Source organism: Rhinolophus ferrumequinum, chromosome 3, assembly GCF_004115265.2.
Source record: "Rhinolophus ferrumequinum isolate MPI-CBG mRhiFer1 chromosome 3, mRhiFer1_v1.p, whole genome shotgun sequence".
Taxonomy (NCBI): domain Eukaryota; kingdom Metazoa; phylum Chordata; class Mammalia; order Chiroptera; family Rhinolophidae; genus Rhinolophus; species Rhinolophus ferrumequinum.
Genome location: NC_046286.1, coordinates 33695514 through 33713541, shown reverse-complemented (window position 1 = coordinate 33713541; position 18028 = coordinate 33695514). Strand labels below are relative to the sequence as shown.

The window sequence follows — 18028 nt, the reverse complement described above, 5'->3', positions numbered from 1 at the left end:
TATTCCTTAAAATTTATCTGGTATAGATATTAGCTATGGAATACATTTTACTATTAATATTCTACTGTGTTATAAATGTCCTAACTTCTTAAGATTTTTTTTTAGTTTATATTCTTAACAAAATAATCTAATTAAGAACAAGATTGATCATCTTAAGAAAACAACTATAAGTTTCAGTATGTAATAGAGTCACCCTGGATAATGGGACTTGAGGAGAGCACAGAAAATTTTGTAGATTTACGTTAAATAGGCTAAACAACATATAAAGCTATTTGAGATGGTAAACAGTCATCAGTTTAATTTTTCCTATTTTGAAAGCTACATAATTTATATGTTTGAGACTACATGAAGCTTTAGGGTTTGGAAACACTCTCAAAACACCACGAGGCTCAATTACATCTTTATTCTTGACTTCTGCTCTGACCCGATGCTACAGGCCTCAGAAGTTGATAAATGAAAGGTTCTGACAGTTCTGAACAACAAAAAAACCACACACACACACACACACACACACACACACCCTTTGTGCCTTAGAATAATAAAATAAGGGTATATTCATGGTTTTCAGGAAATCTAGACCAGACTGTATTTACCTGTATTAAATGACAATAAAAATATATCCGAAGTAAAGTCTAAGATCATAGATAGGGCAAAAAGATTTCCACATATAATAGTTTAGAGAGGAATAAATTTGATGCGTGAATATGGTTTGAGGCCTAATGACTGATTAAATTTCTTCCCCAGAATCTAAATACAGAATAGCAAAATACCCTGAATAGCAAAACACAAAATTAACAATCTGAGGGAAACTTTTTTCTTTCTTCCAACACAATGACACTTCATAAATAAGAATTTGGGAAGTGCTGCACAAGGAGGTATTTTACTGCAACTTTCCAACTGACCAGGCTTCCACATTGACACTGAGTATTCCATTCACGTGGGAGAACAGGTTGTCACGTGCAAAGCCTCGGAATAACCAGCCAGGAAACCCTGTGGAAAAAATTGGGGTTTATTTGTTTTCATTGTTTGGGGACTGGATGTTAACCACAGGTTTAAGAAATTGTAGTGCTGGGCAAGTTCACAGCAGATAATATAAGAAAGCACTCTAGATGTAAACATCTTTGAAAAAGGAAAATATTAGTCTTTATTCAGACCTCACACCCAGGCAACGCTAGTGAAACAGTATTAATTTGCAATAATAAATCTGAATGGTAAATCAATTCCTACCTTCCTCCACATCCAAAGACATGGAAATGAAAACTATGGAGATCAATACACTATCGTGGTTTTAGTGATATATGTAACAACAATAATAGTCAAATGGCAAATAAAGATGAATGTAAAGGTATACAGAACAAAATGGAAGTACTTAGGATGGATTGATACTGCTTATAATTTAGAAACATATAAATTTAGTTTTAAAATAGTAGAAAATTTATTCTAACAAACATTTTTTTGGTAATAGTAAGAGATGTTTTAAAACCAGAGCTCCATCAAAGCAAGTAACTCTAAATGTTGTTATCTTTCCTTTCCTTCTTGTTTTATTTTTTTTTGTTTTTTTGTCTTTGTTTCTATTTTGACTTTGCAAATAAATAATTTACAGACATATTAAAGGGCTTCTTTTTTTTAAGTTGGAAATTCCTTGACTGGCATTGGGAAATCACTATGGATAGAAATTCAGAGAACATTGTATGCCTCAACATTTTTCTAGAGAAACATGATACGTATCCATATTCATAAACCTTTAAAAGTGTAGCCATCAGAAAGTAGGTTGCAGAACACTGCAAGGTCACTGGTCTAAATCTCTGCCGCAGTGCAAAAGTGGTCAAGCTGCATAAAAGCATGTCTTTTCAACTGGGCTCCAACTCCATATGATGGAAGATAATTCAAGGAAGAAAAAAGCACGAAAGGAAACGGAGGGGGAAAGTAATATTCACAAATGCATACATACAGATAGCACATACACTTCGTATGACTAAGCAAACTAAGGTAAGGGTGGTCAAAGATTAACCTAATGACTCAAAAGTGGCATTCTCTTCCAGAGTTCCTCAATCGCTAAGTCAGGCATAAATTAGTCTAAATAATTTCAAAATATCTTCATCTTAAAGTTTCTTGGCAAAAACTGTTATTTTTAAAAAATCAGTAAGTCTCACAGGCCTAGATCTAAAGTGTTCAACATGGGTTCTTGGGTTGGTCCCGGGTGCTCTCCAGAGAAGATCAGGACGGCCTTGTACTCAGCAAGCAGGGAGATGCGATGCCCCCTGTGCCTGGCTGATTAAATCAGGGACTCCACAATTACTTAGTTGTACTGAACTACCTCAGGCACACTTCAGGGACCATATATTTTTGAATACAATGTTCTTCAATATGTTTGAAATGTTTAACTTAAGGCAATGTTACCTACAGAAGTCTTTGTGAGGGCTATGCAGTAAATCAATTTAGACACTCTAACTCTGAATTAATCCAGACCATTAGAAACCATGCACCTGCACTACACTATATTTTTATATAGTCCTTTTCCTCTTCCTGATCCTACAGCTCCTTGGTATATATTGTTCTTCAACATATCACCATATGGATCTCGGTGATGATGCGACTCATATTATGTGGATCACGGTACCGCTGTAGACTTTCTTCTCTCTGAAACTACACAGAAGAAATTTCTCTCTGGCGTCAGTACCAGGAAAAATTTGTGTGGACTTAAACAAGTGGTTTATTTTTATGTTATGGAAGCTGTAAATTTTGTAACCGACATGACTTTTCTCAAAGCAAGTGTGTTAGAATGTTTATGGTTAAATCTGCAACCAATTTTCTACTTTATTCTTCCTTACCAGTCTTTTCTACACATTTTTAACTTATTTCAAATGGTTATATTTTTACATTTGGTACCGACCTTAAGTCATTTTTGATATTAAGGTAGATTAAAGTGGAAATTAAAATAAAATTAAATATGCACAAAATGTAATATATTTATTGTAATTGTTTTCAGTAAAATATAGATTTTTTTCCATCCATCCATCTCAAAATATCTTTGATGCAATAAAAAAAATAATAAAAACTTAAAAATGCAATTGATATACAGGTGTTAGCTTATCTATAGCTTAAACAGCAGAATTCGGCTAATAGCAAATTATCTTAGCCTATTTCGGAATCTTGCCAAAGAATGGGAAGAAAGTGAAAAAGGTTTCCCATCCAGCAAAAACGAGTATCACATTGACTTTCATCCTTCAGAAATCCAGTGGAGCTTCACTATGAATTTTACAGTCACAATCATGAGTTTCTCTGTTATTCAACCCTACAGGGCTAGTGAAGGTGCACCTTGCTAAACAGAAAAAGTCAAGTATAGACAAGCACATTGGCAACAATAAGAATTCACAAGAAAGGCACAAGGAAATTAAAACGAAACTAAACAAAAAAACAAATCAAACAAACAAGTTAAGGGTCTACCTCCCCTCAACACTGATACTGTGAGTAGCTCTATGAATGGGCTAACAGGCAACATAATAACTGATGCTAAAACAACAGCCATTAGGCAACGACTTAAAAATTACTTTATGTCTATGAACACTGAATATAAAACTGAAAGCAACAAATGAACAAGACAAACAAATAAACAAACTCCATAGACACACACAATAGTTTAGTGGTTACCAGAGCGTAAGGGGGAGAAGGGGATGGCGGAAGATTGTAAAGGGGGTCAAATATATGGTGATGGAAGGAGAATTGACTTCGGGTGGTGAACACAATGCAATATATAGATGATGTATTATAGAGTTGTACACCTGAAACCTATATAATTTTACTAACCCATGTCACCTCAATAAATTCAATAAAAATTTTTAAAATGATGGAGATCAAAAATTTCAATCTTACTGACAGTACCTATGGATGATGCTATAAGATTGTGCTGTCAACCTCATTTTAAAACTCTCCTTTCAATTGTTATACATTTTCTAAAAAAAAAAAATTATGGCACATAAACTTATATAATAGTTGGATGAAATCCCCTTTTCAGCCTTCCTGGTTCGAAACAAACAAACAAAAAAAGATAGAGTAATGTAGAATTCTGATGAGAAAGATTTTAATCAAAATAATGTAAACAAATAGCATCAATAACAGCAAGATAGCTGGGAAATATTTAGCATATTGGAAAACTCAGTTATTCAGAATGAAGGACTTGAAGCTAACTTTTATAATTCTAAAATTAAATCACTACTCATCAATGCAACAAAATACAGAAACATGTAGTAACTGTTTATCAAATATTGCTTTAGATTCATGGCATATTAAAGTAAGGATTCAATGCACTATAAATATTCTTACTTTCTTCCTTTGAATGTTCAATTTCTTGAAATTTTTTTGAATGTAGTACCCAAAATGGGGAACGTGTAACGCCCAACACAAAGAGTGGCTGAATTGTCTTCTTAACCAAAATTGGTATTTCTTAAGAGTAAATCAAAGTGAACAAAACTATCTTTTCTAGGGGTTTATGTAACTGAGTTAAATTGTGAAATCAACAGATATTTGGTGCAAGAACTGAAATTCAACATTGTTAGCACTGATTTCTAAAGTTTTCAGTGGCAGTAAGAAATTTGAAATTATTCCTTGAACAATTTGTGAAAAATATTAAATTCCATGTTATTCCAGTATATAAAAATATTTTTATGTGCTAATTCAAATTTTATAAATCCATAACCAACCTTTCCTAATTAAAACACAGAGTGATATCATTCACAAAGACATTAATATCTTTAAGTAATTTCCCCCTATAAATACAAACACATTTAAGATTGATACAATAATTCCAATAATTTTACCAATATAAGATCATATACTGCACCTGATTTCCATATAAACCAACCCAAATTTTAGCCAATATGCCTTACTGACCACAACAAAGAATGACCCAGAGAAATGGACGAAGTCATGAGAAATATCAAATTATTAGTGATTATAATAGTTCCAATATTAATAAAAAAATAGTTTACCCTATTCTTTTCCAAAATATAAAGACATATATATTGTACTTTAAATCAAATTAAAGGCTTATCTTCATTTTGAAATGAAAAAGTTAGTCAATAGTATCTCCTAATATATGCAATATATAGTTTCTCATTTTCTATGTAGTAAAATTGTAAGTAGCATTTATTTTTAGGTATAAAATGCTTATTATTCATGTTTGAAATATATTTTTAAAGACCTTGGATTAAAATAATTGTTGCCACTGTATTCTAATGGCTAAATACTCTTTTTCAGATGAGAAACTCTATTATTACGCTAGCCTGGCTATTTTGTATTTTTTTACTGTTGAAATGGATAAAAACATTGAACGAACATACCTTGCTAGCCTTTATAATTTCACTTACTGTCAAGAGTTTCTATAATTCTATTTGCTTTCCAAAATGATACACTTACAGTTTTGATGACCAAACACACACACACACAAACACACACTCATACACTCACACACACACACACACTCACATGCCACACACAGATCTTTGGGCCTACTACAACCTTTGTTCAATGTAATTATCATTGCATCATATTTTAGATCAAATATCCAGATATGTAGTTAGGTCATACGCATGAAAACTGTACCTACTGCAATTCAGCTTTGTGAAATCAGCCAGGGCAGATGTGGAGACTAAAGACAATATATTCAAAGATTCTGTATAGCAAACTCAAAAGGGACAACTTCAAGCAAAAACCCCAAAGACAGATCCTTCTTCTTATCATAAACCATGGGTATCTCACGAATATGTACTCTAAAGGGTCTTTCAGATTGAATAGATATTTGGGGGGGGGGGGCAGGGGTTCTTATTTTGTGCTCAATTTTTCCATCCCTTTTATGTCTTTGTTGAATAGCTCTGATGACAGCATAAATCTTGTAGACTAAAATAAACTTTACATAGAGATCTCTATAACTAAATGTCTGATCTATAACTACACTAGCATCTAAAGTCAGGGAATCAGAACATATGCGTATTTGTCTAAGAAGCCTATTGTCAGAAAAAAACCTAGTCTGACAAGCCATTCTGAACAGAAACAGCCCTAGCTACACTTCAGGTACAGATGAAATAATGTTGGTCCATATAAAGTGAAGTCCCCTATTCATCTAAATGAAAGCCCTCTAGGTTATATTCAATTTTTCAGTCATTCCTAACCCCTTTACTTGTGTTGGTGTATTTAATCATTTATTTATCTTTTGGAAAGTTAATCCTGGGGTGACTTTTTCCCTATGATGTGGAATAAAATATAGCCCATGAAAATATCAAATGGTAAATTGTTTTTTTTGTTTTGTTTTGTTTAAGCAAGAGCATTTCAAGGTGGGTCTTGGGTTTATTCATTAACCATAGAAGAAAACGTACCTTCCTGTAGGCAAGACTTTACCACTGAATGTCAAGTACTTTGTTTTTGTGATCTTTAAGTCAACGTTATGACCTGAGTTATGTGACCTCTTTTATATGGACCATAGGTTTAGGGGATCCATATACTCTTTCAAATTGAAGACAGAACTTTGTGTGCATAAGAGTTTTTCTGTGCAGAGTCCATAGCTTCCTTTATTTCTCCAAAGGGCCCATGAACTCTCTCCATATTAAAAACAAATGGTTCAAGAGTCTGGATGAAGGAGAGACTCAGTCTGGGCCATTGCCTTGGTGCTTTACCTTTAGCTCCCAGAATTTTCCTCTCTTGCAGGTCCTCAGCCTCAGCAGTGTGCTTTCATTAAGACCCTCATTTAAGCTAGACACTTAGGAAATCAAGAAACCATACTCAGAGAAAATGAGCTTTGTGATTACATACAGAGGTAGAGAGAATTCACACAAGCACTTCTGTGAGCTATCAAGACTCTAATTAAATCATATTTTTAAATAGCCTTTAATATCAATAGGCAAGAAAAATTACTGCATACAGATGGGCTAATATTTCTTCCCTGATGAGTGCCTAAAACAATTTCAAAGACATTTGCTAAAAAGGAAAATACAGAAAAAATAATAACTTTATATAATCTAAATAAATTATTAGAAAACATAATCTGGAAATAAAAGAAAAACACCAAAGTGGATTAAAAAATTGTTCCAATTTTGACCTGTCGAGCTTCAAGGGCTAAGCATTCTTCAGAGGAAAAAAACAGAACATTGCAAGACTACTAGCTTCTTGTTACCATAAACAATTTAAAAGCTATTAATAAGTCTAAAATATCTGATAGACGTTACACAATTGAAAACATATTTGTTAGAACTATCTGTTATATTCAATATGCCCCCTTTTCTGAAGTTACCTTTGAAATTTGTTCCATATTTACAGTTTATCAGAATAAGAATGTATCTCCTAGGTATTTAAAACTCATACAACTCATATAAAACCTTTGTAACAGCAGATTTAAATTAACTAGGCATTCAAAAATTCTGGTTATATCTCTGCAACGAATTGGCCAACTCACGATTAGAACAATACCTTCTTAAAAATAAAAGATGGCCTACTAAAAAGGCATGCTATCCAAATCTAAACCCATTTCACTAGCCTACAATTTACAGACCTGAACATAAGTCTTGTGAAAATCTTAATTATTAATATTATTATAAGATAATTATTCTTTCATTGATGTCTCTGCTTTATAATTTGACATGCTTCTTCCTAATGTCCTTGGCTTTAGAATATTAAGAACAGAAAGTATTTTTTACTTATTAAAAGTATCTGTGGATTACCTGGAGAAGTATAGGGAAGAATATATACTTGCTATTCACAGAGACAAATTTTGTCTGTTTTTTCCAAATGACTTCCCTCGTTTCTCCAGCACAACGCTCCTCAGGAACATTCAAGGCAATACTTCACAGGGAAAACATCGCCTTCTCTGAAGAGCTATCCAATCATGCCCTGATCACTAACAGCACCACGTAACTTCAGAAAGTTGGAAGAGACCTGAGCAATCTTTTGTACGATGGAGAACCACTTTACTAATAAAGTTATTGCCATCATACATATTATGTATAGAGGCTAATGATCATACAGATTGGCTTCTCAGAGAGAGATAGAGAAATCGATCAGACTGTTTCTCTTTCATCTCTATGTGCATTTATGCGGCGGACCATGAATCATCGTTGCCTCAGCCTTCCTCTCAGAGTGGTGGGTGTCCATCACGGAAGAGACCCGATAAGTATGACCAGGAACACGAAGATTGGGGCTCTTTATCAACTAGCAATTATTAGCCACTCTGCAAGCACATGGCTCAATTTACAATAACATCTTTCTGTTCTCCCAAAAGAATATATTTAATCAGTCTATACTCATGAATGTTAAGTAGCATTTGATAGGCAGCAATCTGATTCAGACTTTTGCAAGTGTGTATGTGTGGGGAGGTGGCTGGCTGCTCCTTTTCCAGTTGCCTCTCAATTTTTTTTGGATTCTCAGCTTGCCCTCTGCAGAAAGTAGACCTCTTGAAAGTCATTTGCTGAGAAGAGCAGGCAGAGTGTTTCCCAGCTGCCCCGAGCGGTACAGGCTGTACCTGAGAGGCAGTGAGGGAGCAGTGAGCAGAGCTCCTGTCCTTGGCAGCCTTTCAGAGAGCCCCAGAGTCTCTGCATCCAGGACCTTAACGGGCTGCAGCATAATGCACAGTGCTTCTTTTCCCTCCCAAGGAGTACAATCTGACAGCAGGTGCCCTCAGGACATTTCCAACTTGCTAGTGCCTATTTGGCAAAATAGTTACAATAGAGCCAAAGAATTTCCAGTTTAATTCAAAAGAGCCATAATCTCCCTTCCAGAAAAAAAGCCTCAGCTGCGAAAACACTGCAAAGGAAAGAAAACAAAACAAAACAAAAATACTTCTATTGCTACCCTTTCTTAAGAAAACTGTATACCTTTAGAAATTTAATAGAAGTGCCTTTTTCTACACAGAAATCATCAGATGATCTTGAACACCTGAAAAATGTTATACCATTCCCACGCAGAATAACAGAATCTTTTTTCAAACTGGCAGAATGGAAACAAGGGCCAGAAGGGGTCAGTGACTTTGTTGCCCAAGGTCACACACACAAACCTCTGACTCAAAAGACTGCATTTCCCAGTCCTTCGTTCTGACGGGGTTCTGTCCTCCCCATACCTGAACAGTTTTCCCTTTAGTCCACAGCTTAGCATCAGACCAAAGCGCAGGCGTTCCCTCAATGTGCTCTAACATCAGGGTTGTGGACTAGGGCAAACCAGGCCTTGGCAGCCTTTGTCTAAACACTTCAACATAACAGTCTATATGTAACATGATATCTATTTTTCAGAAGATTAAGCTCTGAAGCCTTCTCATTTTAGTGAAATTCGGTATACAGGGAAAACAGCTATCTTTGGTCAATCAGAAAAGGAAAATACATTCTAAATGAATTGCATAATACACATGTATCAAGTTAAGAGTTAAATGCTAAATTTTAGACAATTTAATGTACACTTCAGCTATTCATTTAAATCATGAAAATAACTTCATATAATGCAACAAGATGATCACCATTGTATTCTAAAATAATATACTTGTGTAATTTCCCTGTTCAAAATACAATATTCCTTATTCTATACTGATAGAACCCACATAAAGCATTTTAATATTTTATTCTTCGGATAATTAAACAATATATTCCATTAATTTTACATTTATGCGTAAGATTAATATCATAGCTTAGTTTACCTGGTCCTGAGTGCAGCGTATGAAGTAGGAGAAACTGCAGAAACCCAGCAACATACCAGCAGCATCGGAGTGGGTATAGAAATGCTACTGGCATCAAATCACTCAATTCTAGCTAGCGATGGCAGCAAATCCACAACACAAAAAAATCCTCCAGAATGCAAAAGAAATTTTAAATAAAATTCCCTGTGGTCCTTGCATTCTAAGTCAAAACCAAAAAGAGCCTGCAGTGCCCAACATTACACAACAGTGACACTAAACAAGGCCATAAGTGCTGTTGTCATCAAAACAGATCTCTGCAGTGTACAGATTTTCATTGATTACCGCATTAATCTATAGGGCTGTGAGCTATACTAAAGAGGTTCCCACTGTAGCGAACACCAAAGCTCTGGGAGGTCCACAATTAACCCTTTCCTGCAACAATGCTCGGAAGATGCTACCTCCCTGTAGGCAGAGATGCGAAAGAAACCCTGTGGTCCCTTAAAGCTAGCACAGCAGAAAAGACTCAGACAGATGCTTGAAGAGCTCCTCCTATTATCCCCCCAGCGACACTGCCCTGAGATATATATCCATGGGCTACGATGACAAAGTCAAGCAGACCCCTGCTGGCTTGTGGACCAGAAAACTCACCTGCAATGATTTGGTCCCATTATCAATTACCGGCAAGGGTCCTGCCAAGTCCTGTGTAACAGATCATTTCTTCTGCAGTTTCCGCATCTGAGAGATGTTACTCAGCCCTCTGACAGCCACTGGCACAAGGAAGCACAAACCAGGAGCACAGGAGTGACTGTTGGGGACAAGGATAAAAGTACTCCCTCAGGCTGTTCTGGAATGGCCAGCCCAGTGCTAACAGTGGCTCATGTCCAGGGGGCGAAAGGACAATCCCAAAGAGGTTTGGCCAGGGAGTTAGTTGGTGCGGAGGCTCATATTTCCAATATTTTAAAAGATGCAGGTCTTTGAAGTGTAGTCACACGGCATAATCTAATAATTTTTTTTCAGTGAGACATAGAATCATCATACTCTCATTGAGTCACATTTATTTTATTTACCCCATATCGTGTATTACAGAAGAACAGCAACAATAACAACAACATTAGTTGATTTGAATTACGTCACACCCCCAAGTTCATTTTGATCATGGTATATAATTCAGTTTCCAGAAACAACAATGACCAACGATCCACTTCCCTAATCCACTAGGGGATGTTATCGAAAAGTAGAGACAGAAGGCTTTTGGTTTGTTTTGAAATGATATGATCAAATTTAACAAAGGGAGAATAAAGAACCATCATTCATTCATTTAAACAAAATGCACTGTGTATACTTAAATCATATGTACTTTTAAAAAACAATGACCTGATAAGGAAAAAGAAATGCTGAAACATGGATCATCTCATCATCACCAAATCAACTACAAAATATCAGCCTCAAACAAATTGAATAATGTGAACATTTTTCACCTCTTAAAAAGACATGTTTTCAGTCTCTATTTAGAATCTTTATTTTTTCTTTCCCCCCAACTTCCAAGAATGCTTTAAACTGGCTTCAGTCAACATTGGCCAAATTGTGGCTGGGGAAGAGAAAGGGAAATAAATAAACGTTAATCAAATCACTGTTATGTGCCAAATATTGCACTGTGTGTTAATTCTATTTAATTTATTTGTTTCTCACAAGCATATCGCAAAATCAATATTACTTATCCCATATTATAGATGAGGCTCAGAAAAGCTAATTAACTTGCTCAAGGTCACATGGTTTGTGAGTAGTAGGGTTGGGATTTGGACTTGACTTTGACTGGAAAGCCCATGTGTGCACTTTTCACTACACCATGGTAAGTAGGAGCTACTGTAATTATTTTAGTGGATTACCTCAAAGTTGTGCTAGTTTTTGTTAAAGTGCTAGTCACTTGGTGTGGAAAACTATGGTGATGCAGGAGGGACCTACAATTTTCTGCCTCAATTTTGCACATTTGGAGCCAGTGAGGATTCTCCAGGCCACCTTACAGGGCTTGCTGAATTTGTTTCTTTTACTATGAAACTCTCACAAAGACGACATACAAATGTCATTGTCTAGAGATAGAACAAGTATACGAAAGAGAAATGATGAAAGGAGAGTTAAAACATACAACGGCCAATTTACCCATTTTCCCTACTTGAAACTGGTACCATATAATTTTATTTGACTGAAATTTAAAAATCTATAGATCTTATAAGCCTATGTAGGCTAAGCCAATGAAATTAAAATATTTCAGTACGTTGTATAGGGCTAATATTGTGCCTGAGTTTGGAGATATATCCTTTTTGTATATTTTTTCTCCTATTTCTTTTTTCTCATTTATCACCTGGAATGGGCTTATTTCAAATTATAAAATCATTGTGAATGCCATTAAACTAATATCTATCCCTCCTTCCATCTCAAGAATTTATATTAATTTGGTATAATTATCTTGAGCTTCCTCAAGTGTCTCCATATGAGAACATTTGTCAAATGGTAACAAATTGTATTTCAAACAGAAGGTAGTTGATCGGCCAAGTAAGAGCTCCAAAATGGTATACACAGATTTCATAATTAAAGAATCAAAACAGAGAATTAATACTAGAAGGGGCTAACGTTCAACTCATTTTATAATACTGTTTCACTCATATCTGGATACCACATACTCTGAGATCCCACGCATAGCATAGTAACAAGTGTCATTCACTGAGGTCACTGTCCACATAAAAGTAGGGAAAAAATCCTTCTATTTTCATCGGTTAATTCAGAAATTTATAATTACAATATTTATTTACTTAAAACATTTTAGCACTCTGTCCATTTTGAGCCACATGTATCCCTCCTTGGGGTTACATATTTCACAGCCTCCCACTCAGCTGTGATTCCACAGCCACTTCAAAGTCTGGCAGACTGATTTCCCGTGGGAGAGGACACGCAAAACCTAATATCTATTGCAATTTGGAGCTTACTTCATATATACCATTTGACCTTGAGGAGTTGTGGTCCAGGTTAAGGCCTGTGTTTGTGGAAAGGTTTCAGCTCTTTTACAAAAACCCAGGAACCACTATTTTGAAAAAAGTGACACAAACTTCCTATTTTGGGACTGATTTTCCACTAACGATGACTTCAGTTTGTTATATATGTCTCATGATTTGTTTTAGTATGAGATAGCAAAGCAATGGAATATACTGACTATAAACAAAACTCATGTAAATGAAGCAACTTGCTATTATTTTTCCTTGTTTTCAGGGAACACTGACATTCTGATCTTTAAATCTTTGTTGACTTGTCTATTACACAAGAAAATAAATCATAAATAGGATTAATCATCTTATAATCTTTAGGGCTATATGGCAACTATAACAGTATCTTTTCAGAGAAAAAGACTGAAGATAGTTGGTAGTTAGAAACTTTGCTCTGTTGAGAAAATGGAACAAAAACACTCTACACCTGATACACACAGAATGGGAATATGTGCACTGGAAAAATAGATACAGAAGGAGCGGTAAGTATAGATTTATGTCCAACTGAAAATAATAAAGAAGTGGGATCCCCATGCCCCAAACTCACTGTCTGTGGCTTACCAGCACCTGCTCGTCGGGTCTCGATTGCTTCCTCTTCGGAATCAATAGACCTCACTTCTTCCCACCCTCCTGAAGAGACAGGCATCCTAGGTGCACACATGCCAGCAACTTTGTAAAGAAATCCAGCCTGGGGATTTGTCAGCCTTGCTTTCAAACAAATGCAAGATCTTATCTGAGAAGAAGGGAAGTGCCTCCTCCACCACCACCACAGTTAGGCCCGTGGGTCAGGAGCAGCAGAAAAGGAAAACTGAAAACAAATATTGGTGTAAGCAGAAGAAAGTCTCTTTGCATGACTGACTCAGGTCATTGCAGGCACTGGGCAGTGATGCAAAGGACTGCTTGGATGAAATACCGTACACAAGCCTCAGTGGGCCTGGTGGCGTGGCGACTGGTAGCATTTACTGAGGAGAAGCATATTGGCATCTCTGCTGGGTTTTAACCAGATCCACAGGGTTCAGGAAATAAGCTCTCTGTCAGATGACACGATGCTCCTAGCCATTCCTTCTGTTTACTTACGTATCCCCAAATTACTCTAGTGTCCTTTCTCCTGCTGTGAGCTTATTTGTGGAAAGGGCTAAGTAAAGAATTTTTATGACAACAAAATGGCCATTAGCCCATAGGATGACTTCTTAACACATAATTCTTCTGCTTTTGTTCGGTACTATTACAATCAATCAAATGAGAGTGTTTGTTATTATTTCTGTGATTTGTGAAGAAAAAATGTTTTGTTTCTTCCTGAAGAAATATTTGAAATTAGGCTATCTTTCTACATATTTTTTTTTTAATTAAATAAACTTTGAAAGATAGATTCACTCTTCCTATTGCTGCATTTTCCTAGCAGAGGCACATATATCACTCTCGGATTTTTAAATACAATATGTGACATGGTACAACAATTCCAGGCTATGAGGAACTATACTCTCTTTTAGATGGGCTACATACTCCTACTTTATGAAAAAATATATATTTTTTTCCTCTACCATAACTTAGTCTTTTCACTAAAACAAACAGGTACATGAGATTTTAATTTAAGCATATTATGCTTCAGGTAATCATTACTTTCATTGCATTTTAATACAGAAAATATTGTAAATAGTAAAAATAACACACATGCATGTATTTCACACTTCCTAAAGCATATCCATGTGCTTCGAAACAAATCTGAGAGGTGACCAGGATGGGCAGCATTAGAATCAATCAACCGTTATAAAACACATATGGAGTATATACTAAGACAGATATGTCCTGGAAACTAAATTCCTAAATTACCATCCTAAGGCTTCCACTTCATCAAACTTTTATTTCCAAATTAAACTTCAGTACTAATGTAAGAGTCAGAAAGTACAGACAAAATGCATTTCAATCAATTGCAAATACCGTTATTGTTGAAATATTAATCACATACAATACTCTGGAAATTATTTTTTTCTCTCCACAGTCCTGATAATTAAAGCAATAAAAAAAAATCTGATTTCAAATCACAAATCTCTTATAGTAAAGTACACTTTGAAGTAATAATCAATACTGCATCGAATTTCTAAGTGCCATATAATATCAGCATATTAAGGAAAGGGAACTGAAATACCGTAAAATAAATGTATATATTATTTCCCAACTCTCCTCAAGTATATTCAAAAGTTGAAAAAAAAAAATCTCTACTCATCTATAGCTGACTCCTCTATGTAATAGCCTCTGCTGCTCACAATTACAGAAAATTACCAAGGTTCTTGTCCACATAGACAAAGATACTGAGTAGTAATTTTAAATAACGACAATGTCTAGATTATAAAGTCTTGATGGGATGTAAATAAAGCATCTGATTCTCTGTGGGCTACAGATTGAAGACTGCCCAGATGTAAATGACACTGGTGCTGTATTGACTGGCTTTATCTGCGCTGTGAGCCATACTGTATTATATTAAAGTATTGGCACTTAAGAAGTGGCACTTAAGAAGTGGTTCTTAAGAAGCAATGGCAGAACAAACTCTGGGCAAAGAGGGTAAATATATGCTCTTCCGTCTACACATGTGTAAACCTTTTATCCTTTGAGTGAAATCAAGATTCATAATCTTTATAACCTGTAGTACAATACATTATTTGTGAAAGGTTATGGCATAAACTCAAGTTCAAGTTCAGTGCACCTCTTCTGTTTTTACAGAGTAAACCCAATCTATATGGAACTCTTCATAGGTTTTCATTTCCCTTTAGGTCTTAAAAGAAGAGTTATACATAGGACTTTATTCCAGTATTCCTTGCAAGTTTTATTGATCCCTGCATGCAGGCATTCATAACTTCTTTCACCTAGCAAAAATTCTGAACATTGAATATACTAAGCACTAAAGTGAAAAAAGAGCTAGACCAGACAGACCTCTGCCTTGAAGGTTTAAATGCTATTACTCCCACATTACAGATGAAGAAACTGAGGCTTACGCATACATATAAGTGACATATCTAGTCAGCGGCGGCATGAAAATTTGAATAAAAAAATAAAAAAATATAATCAAAGCTAATTTTTATTTAGATCCCAACACCCTTAAGTTTGGGAACTAACTTTTACCCAGTATCTAGTACAAGACTGTGTTCTGAGTGGTTTGTGATTGAGGCAAATGAATCTACACCAAGTAAAATGCACAGGATTCACTAGGCTGAGGTCCTTCATGAGACTCTAGCCTAACTCCACCATGCCTTGACCTCAGAACACCAGTTTATGGAGATGTCAAAGGATGAATAAAAAGGACCCGGATCAAATATATTCAGGACACATTGCATAGCATATTCTTTTCTTCACAATGCACATTCCAGTAAAGGTGATGAGAAGTCCTGCATGGAAATTTTTAGCAAAAGTTAGCATTGGCGAAACTTATTTGAGCATAAAAACTTATTTTTCGTGGCACACTTACTAAACTTATTACTGTTTTGCGGACATAGTGGTTGGAGAAATGGTGTATTATTTAGTTTTTGATTTGCTAAGATAACTCAAGGAAAAATAAAGGGAGAGAGGTATTGGATTTCATTTTATAGATTCTGAGTTGATGTTCAGGACTATGTTTTTGTAGGTTTTTTTTTTTTTGTTATTGTTGTTTTGGGGAAGGAGATAGTTTCTTTAATAACAGGCACTGTTCTATGTCCTGTTTTGTCACTGGGATATCTGTGATTCTGCTGTCACAAAGCACCAGCTCAGCTATCTCCCTCCTGACCCACATGGATGTGCTTCTGTATCAAGGTCTTCCATTTATTCAGTCCTACATAATCACACTGAAGCAACCGTCCTGAAGGAGGCTAAGCTACAATAAGACAAACAAACATAAAACAAACACAAAGTCCAAATGACATATCCCAGGAAATCCTAAGTGTATATATCTAGACAAAGAATAAACCAATATACAAATTACAATGAGGAGACTTTTTGGAGTAACGATAACATAAAAAAAAGGCAAGTTTATTTCTAAATACATGAGAATGAATAAAATATTAGGATTTGAGCAATTAATATATTTAATTCAATTTTTTTCCAGAATTAAGGGCTCTTTCATACCTGAGATTTCCTGAGTCAAAAGGCTGCAACCTATCATGTATCAGGATTGATAGGTTTCCCACAAGTGTGTATTGGATACTACCATGTTTCCCCGAAAATAAGACCTAATCAGACCATCAGCCCTAATGTGTCTTTTGGAGTAAAAATTAATATAAGACCTGGCCTTTATAATATAATATTGGGTATTATATTAATTTTTGCTCCAAAAGACGCATTAGAGCTGATGGTCTAGCTAGGTATTATTTTCTGGGAAACACGGGAGAAGGAACTCTGTCTATAAAAAATCTAGCCTGATAAAGTTCAAAAGTTAAAAAAAATTAAAAAAGACTCAAAGACTTTGATACTATAAAGGGGCTCTGGATCCCAGATCACTCTGAAACTCTGAAATACAGGTATGGGGATTCTTGTTTTCCAGTTGTACTAATGAAACTCCATTTACAATATTATGAATATGAGCACCCTACGAACGCTGATCTTCTTTTTCTCCCAATGTGTTAGAAGACAAGCATGGATGAAAGGGGTCCTTCGAAAATTGGTGAGTACGACTGGCCTACATCTGTGTTCTCTTCTAAACTAGAGAGTCCCAGGTCTCCCAGATCCTGATTAACCACATGAGGAAACTGAGGCAATACTAGGTACGGAATAAAGGGGATCAGAATAGCAAACACGAGTGCCAAAATGTCAGATAGTGGCGGGATGTGGTATGGGGTGGGATAGGGAACATTTCAGAGAGGATCTTTTTAAGGAGATTGGGGAAAAGATGATTGGTCTACGAAAGAGAGTGAAGAAGGTAAATTGGTATTATGGATGGTGATTACTTTGCAAACCTAACTCACGTGCCACAGAATATTTCTCCAATTTATACCTTCTCACTGATCCTACACATTTCCTATAGGAGACGTAGCAAAGCAGGACAATTTGAAATTGGGTGCTTTTCATGGTGCTGAGATATTTAAAGGATAATCGAAGTTGACTGCTTCATCTAAAGCCTGACACAAATACTTTGGCCACTACTGCACTTCTTTGTAAAAGATAGAAACATGTCAAAAGAAAAAGGAACGCAATAGATAAAGCCAAAGTACTGGCTCTCTGAGTGCCATTTCTTAGCATTGTCTTTTCTTTGTAACTTAAGTCATTGATTACAGAGGATTGGGAAGGCTTTTCAGCTTGAAACTAGATAGGAAAGGTATTACAGAATGAGGTATCAATGACCAAGCACCAAATTTAATGCTAATTTCTTGTTTGGGGATTA

General features: G+C 35.6%; 1 protein-coding gene across 50 annotated transcripts in view; it reads right to left on the bottom strand.

Annotated features, from left to right (window-relative positions):
- The window catches only part of RIMS1 (regulating synaptic membrane exocytosis 1), a 443759-nt gene that overhangs the window by 160405 nt on the left and 265326 nt on the right, over positions 1 to 18028 (bottom strand). For 4 of the 50 annotated variants that reach the window (XM_033103273.1, XM_033103258.1, XM_033103270.1 and 1 more), the window contains exon 1: positions 13243 to 13645. The exons of 33 other annotated variants lie outside the window; for them this stretch is intronic. In XM_033103273.1, the coding sequence (XP_032959164.1) occupies positions 13243 to 13342 (100 nt within the window). In that variant the 5' untranslated portion in view covers positions 13343 to 13645. Of the gene's footprint in view, positions 1 to 9667; positions 10153 to 13242; positions 13647 to 18028 lie in introns of those variants that run through there. 13 more of the 50 variants (XM_033103262.1, XM_033103261.1, XM_033103263.1 and 10 more) reach the window with 7 other exon arrangements.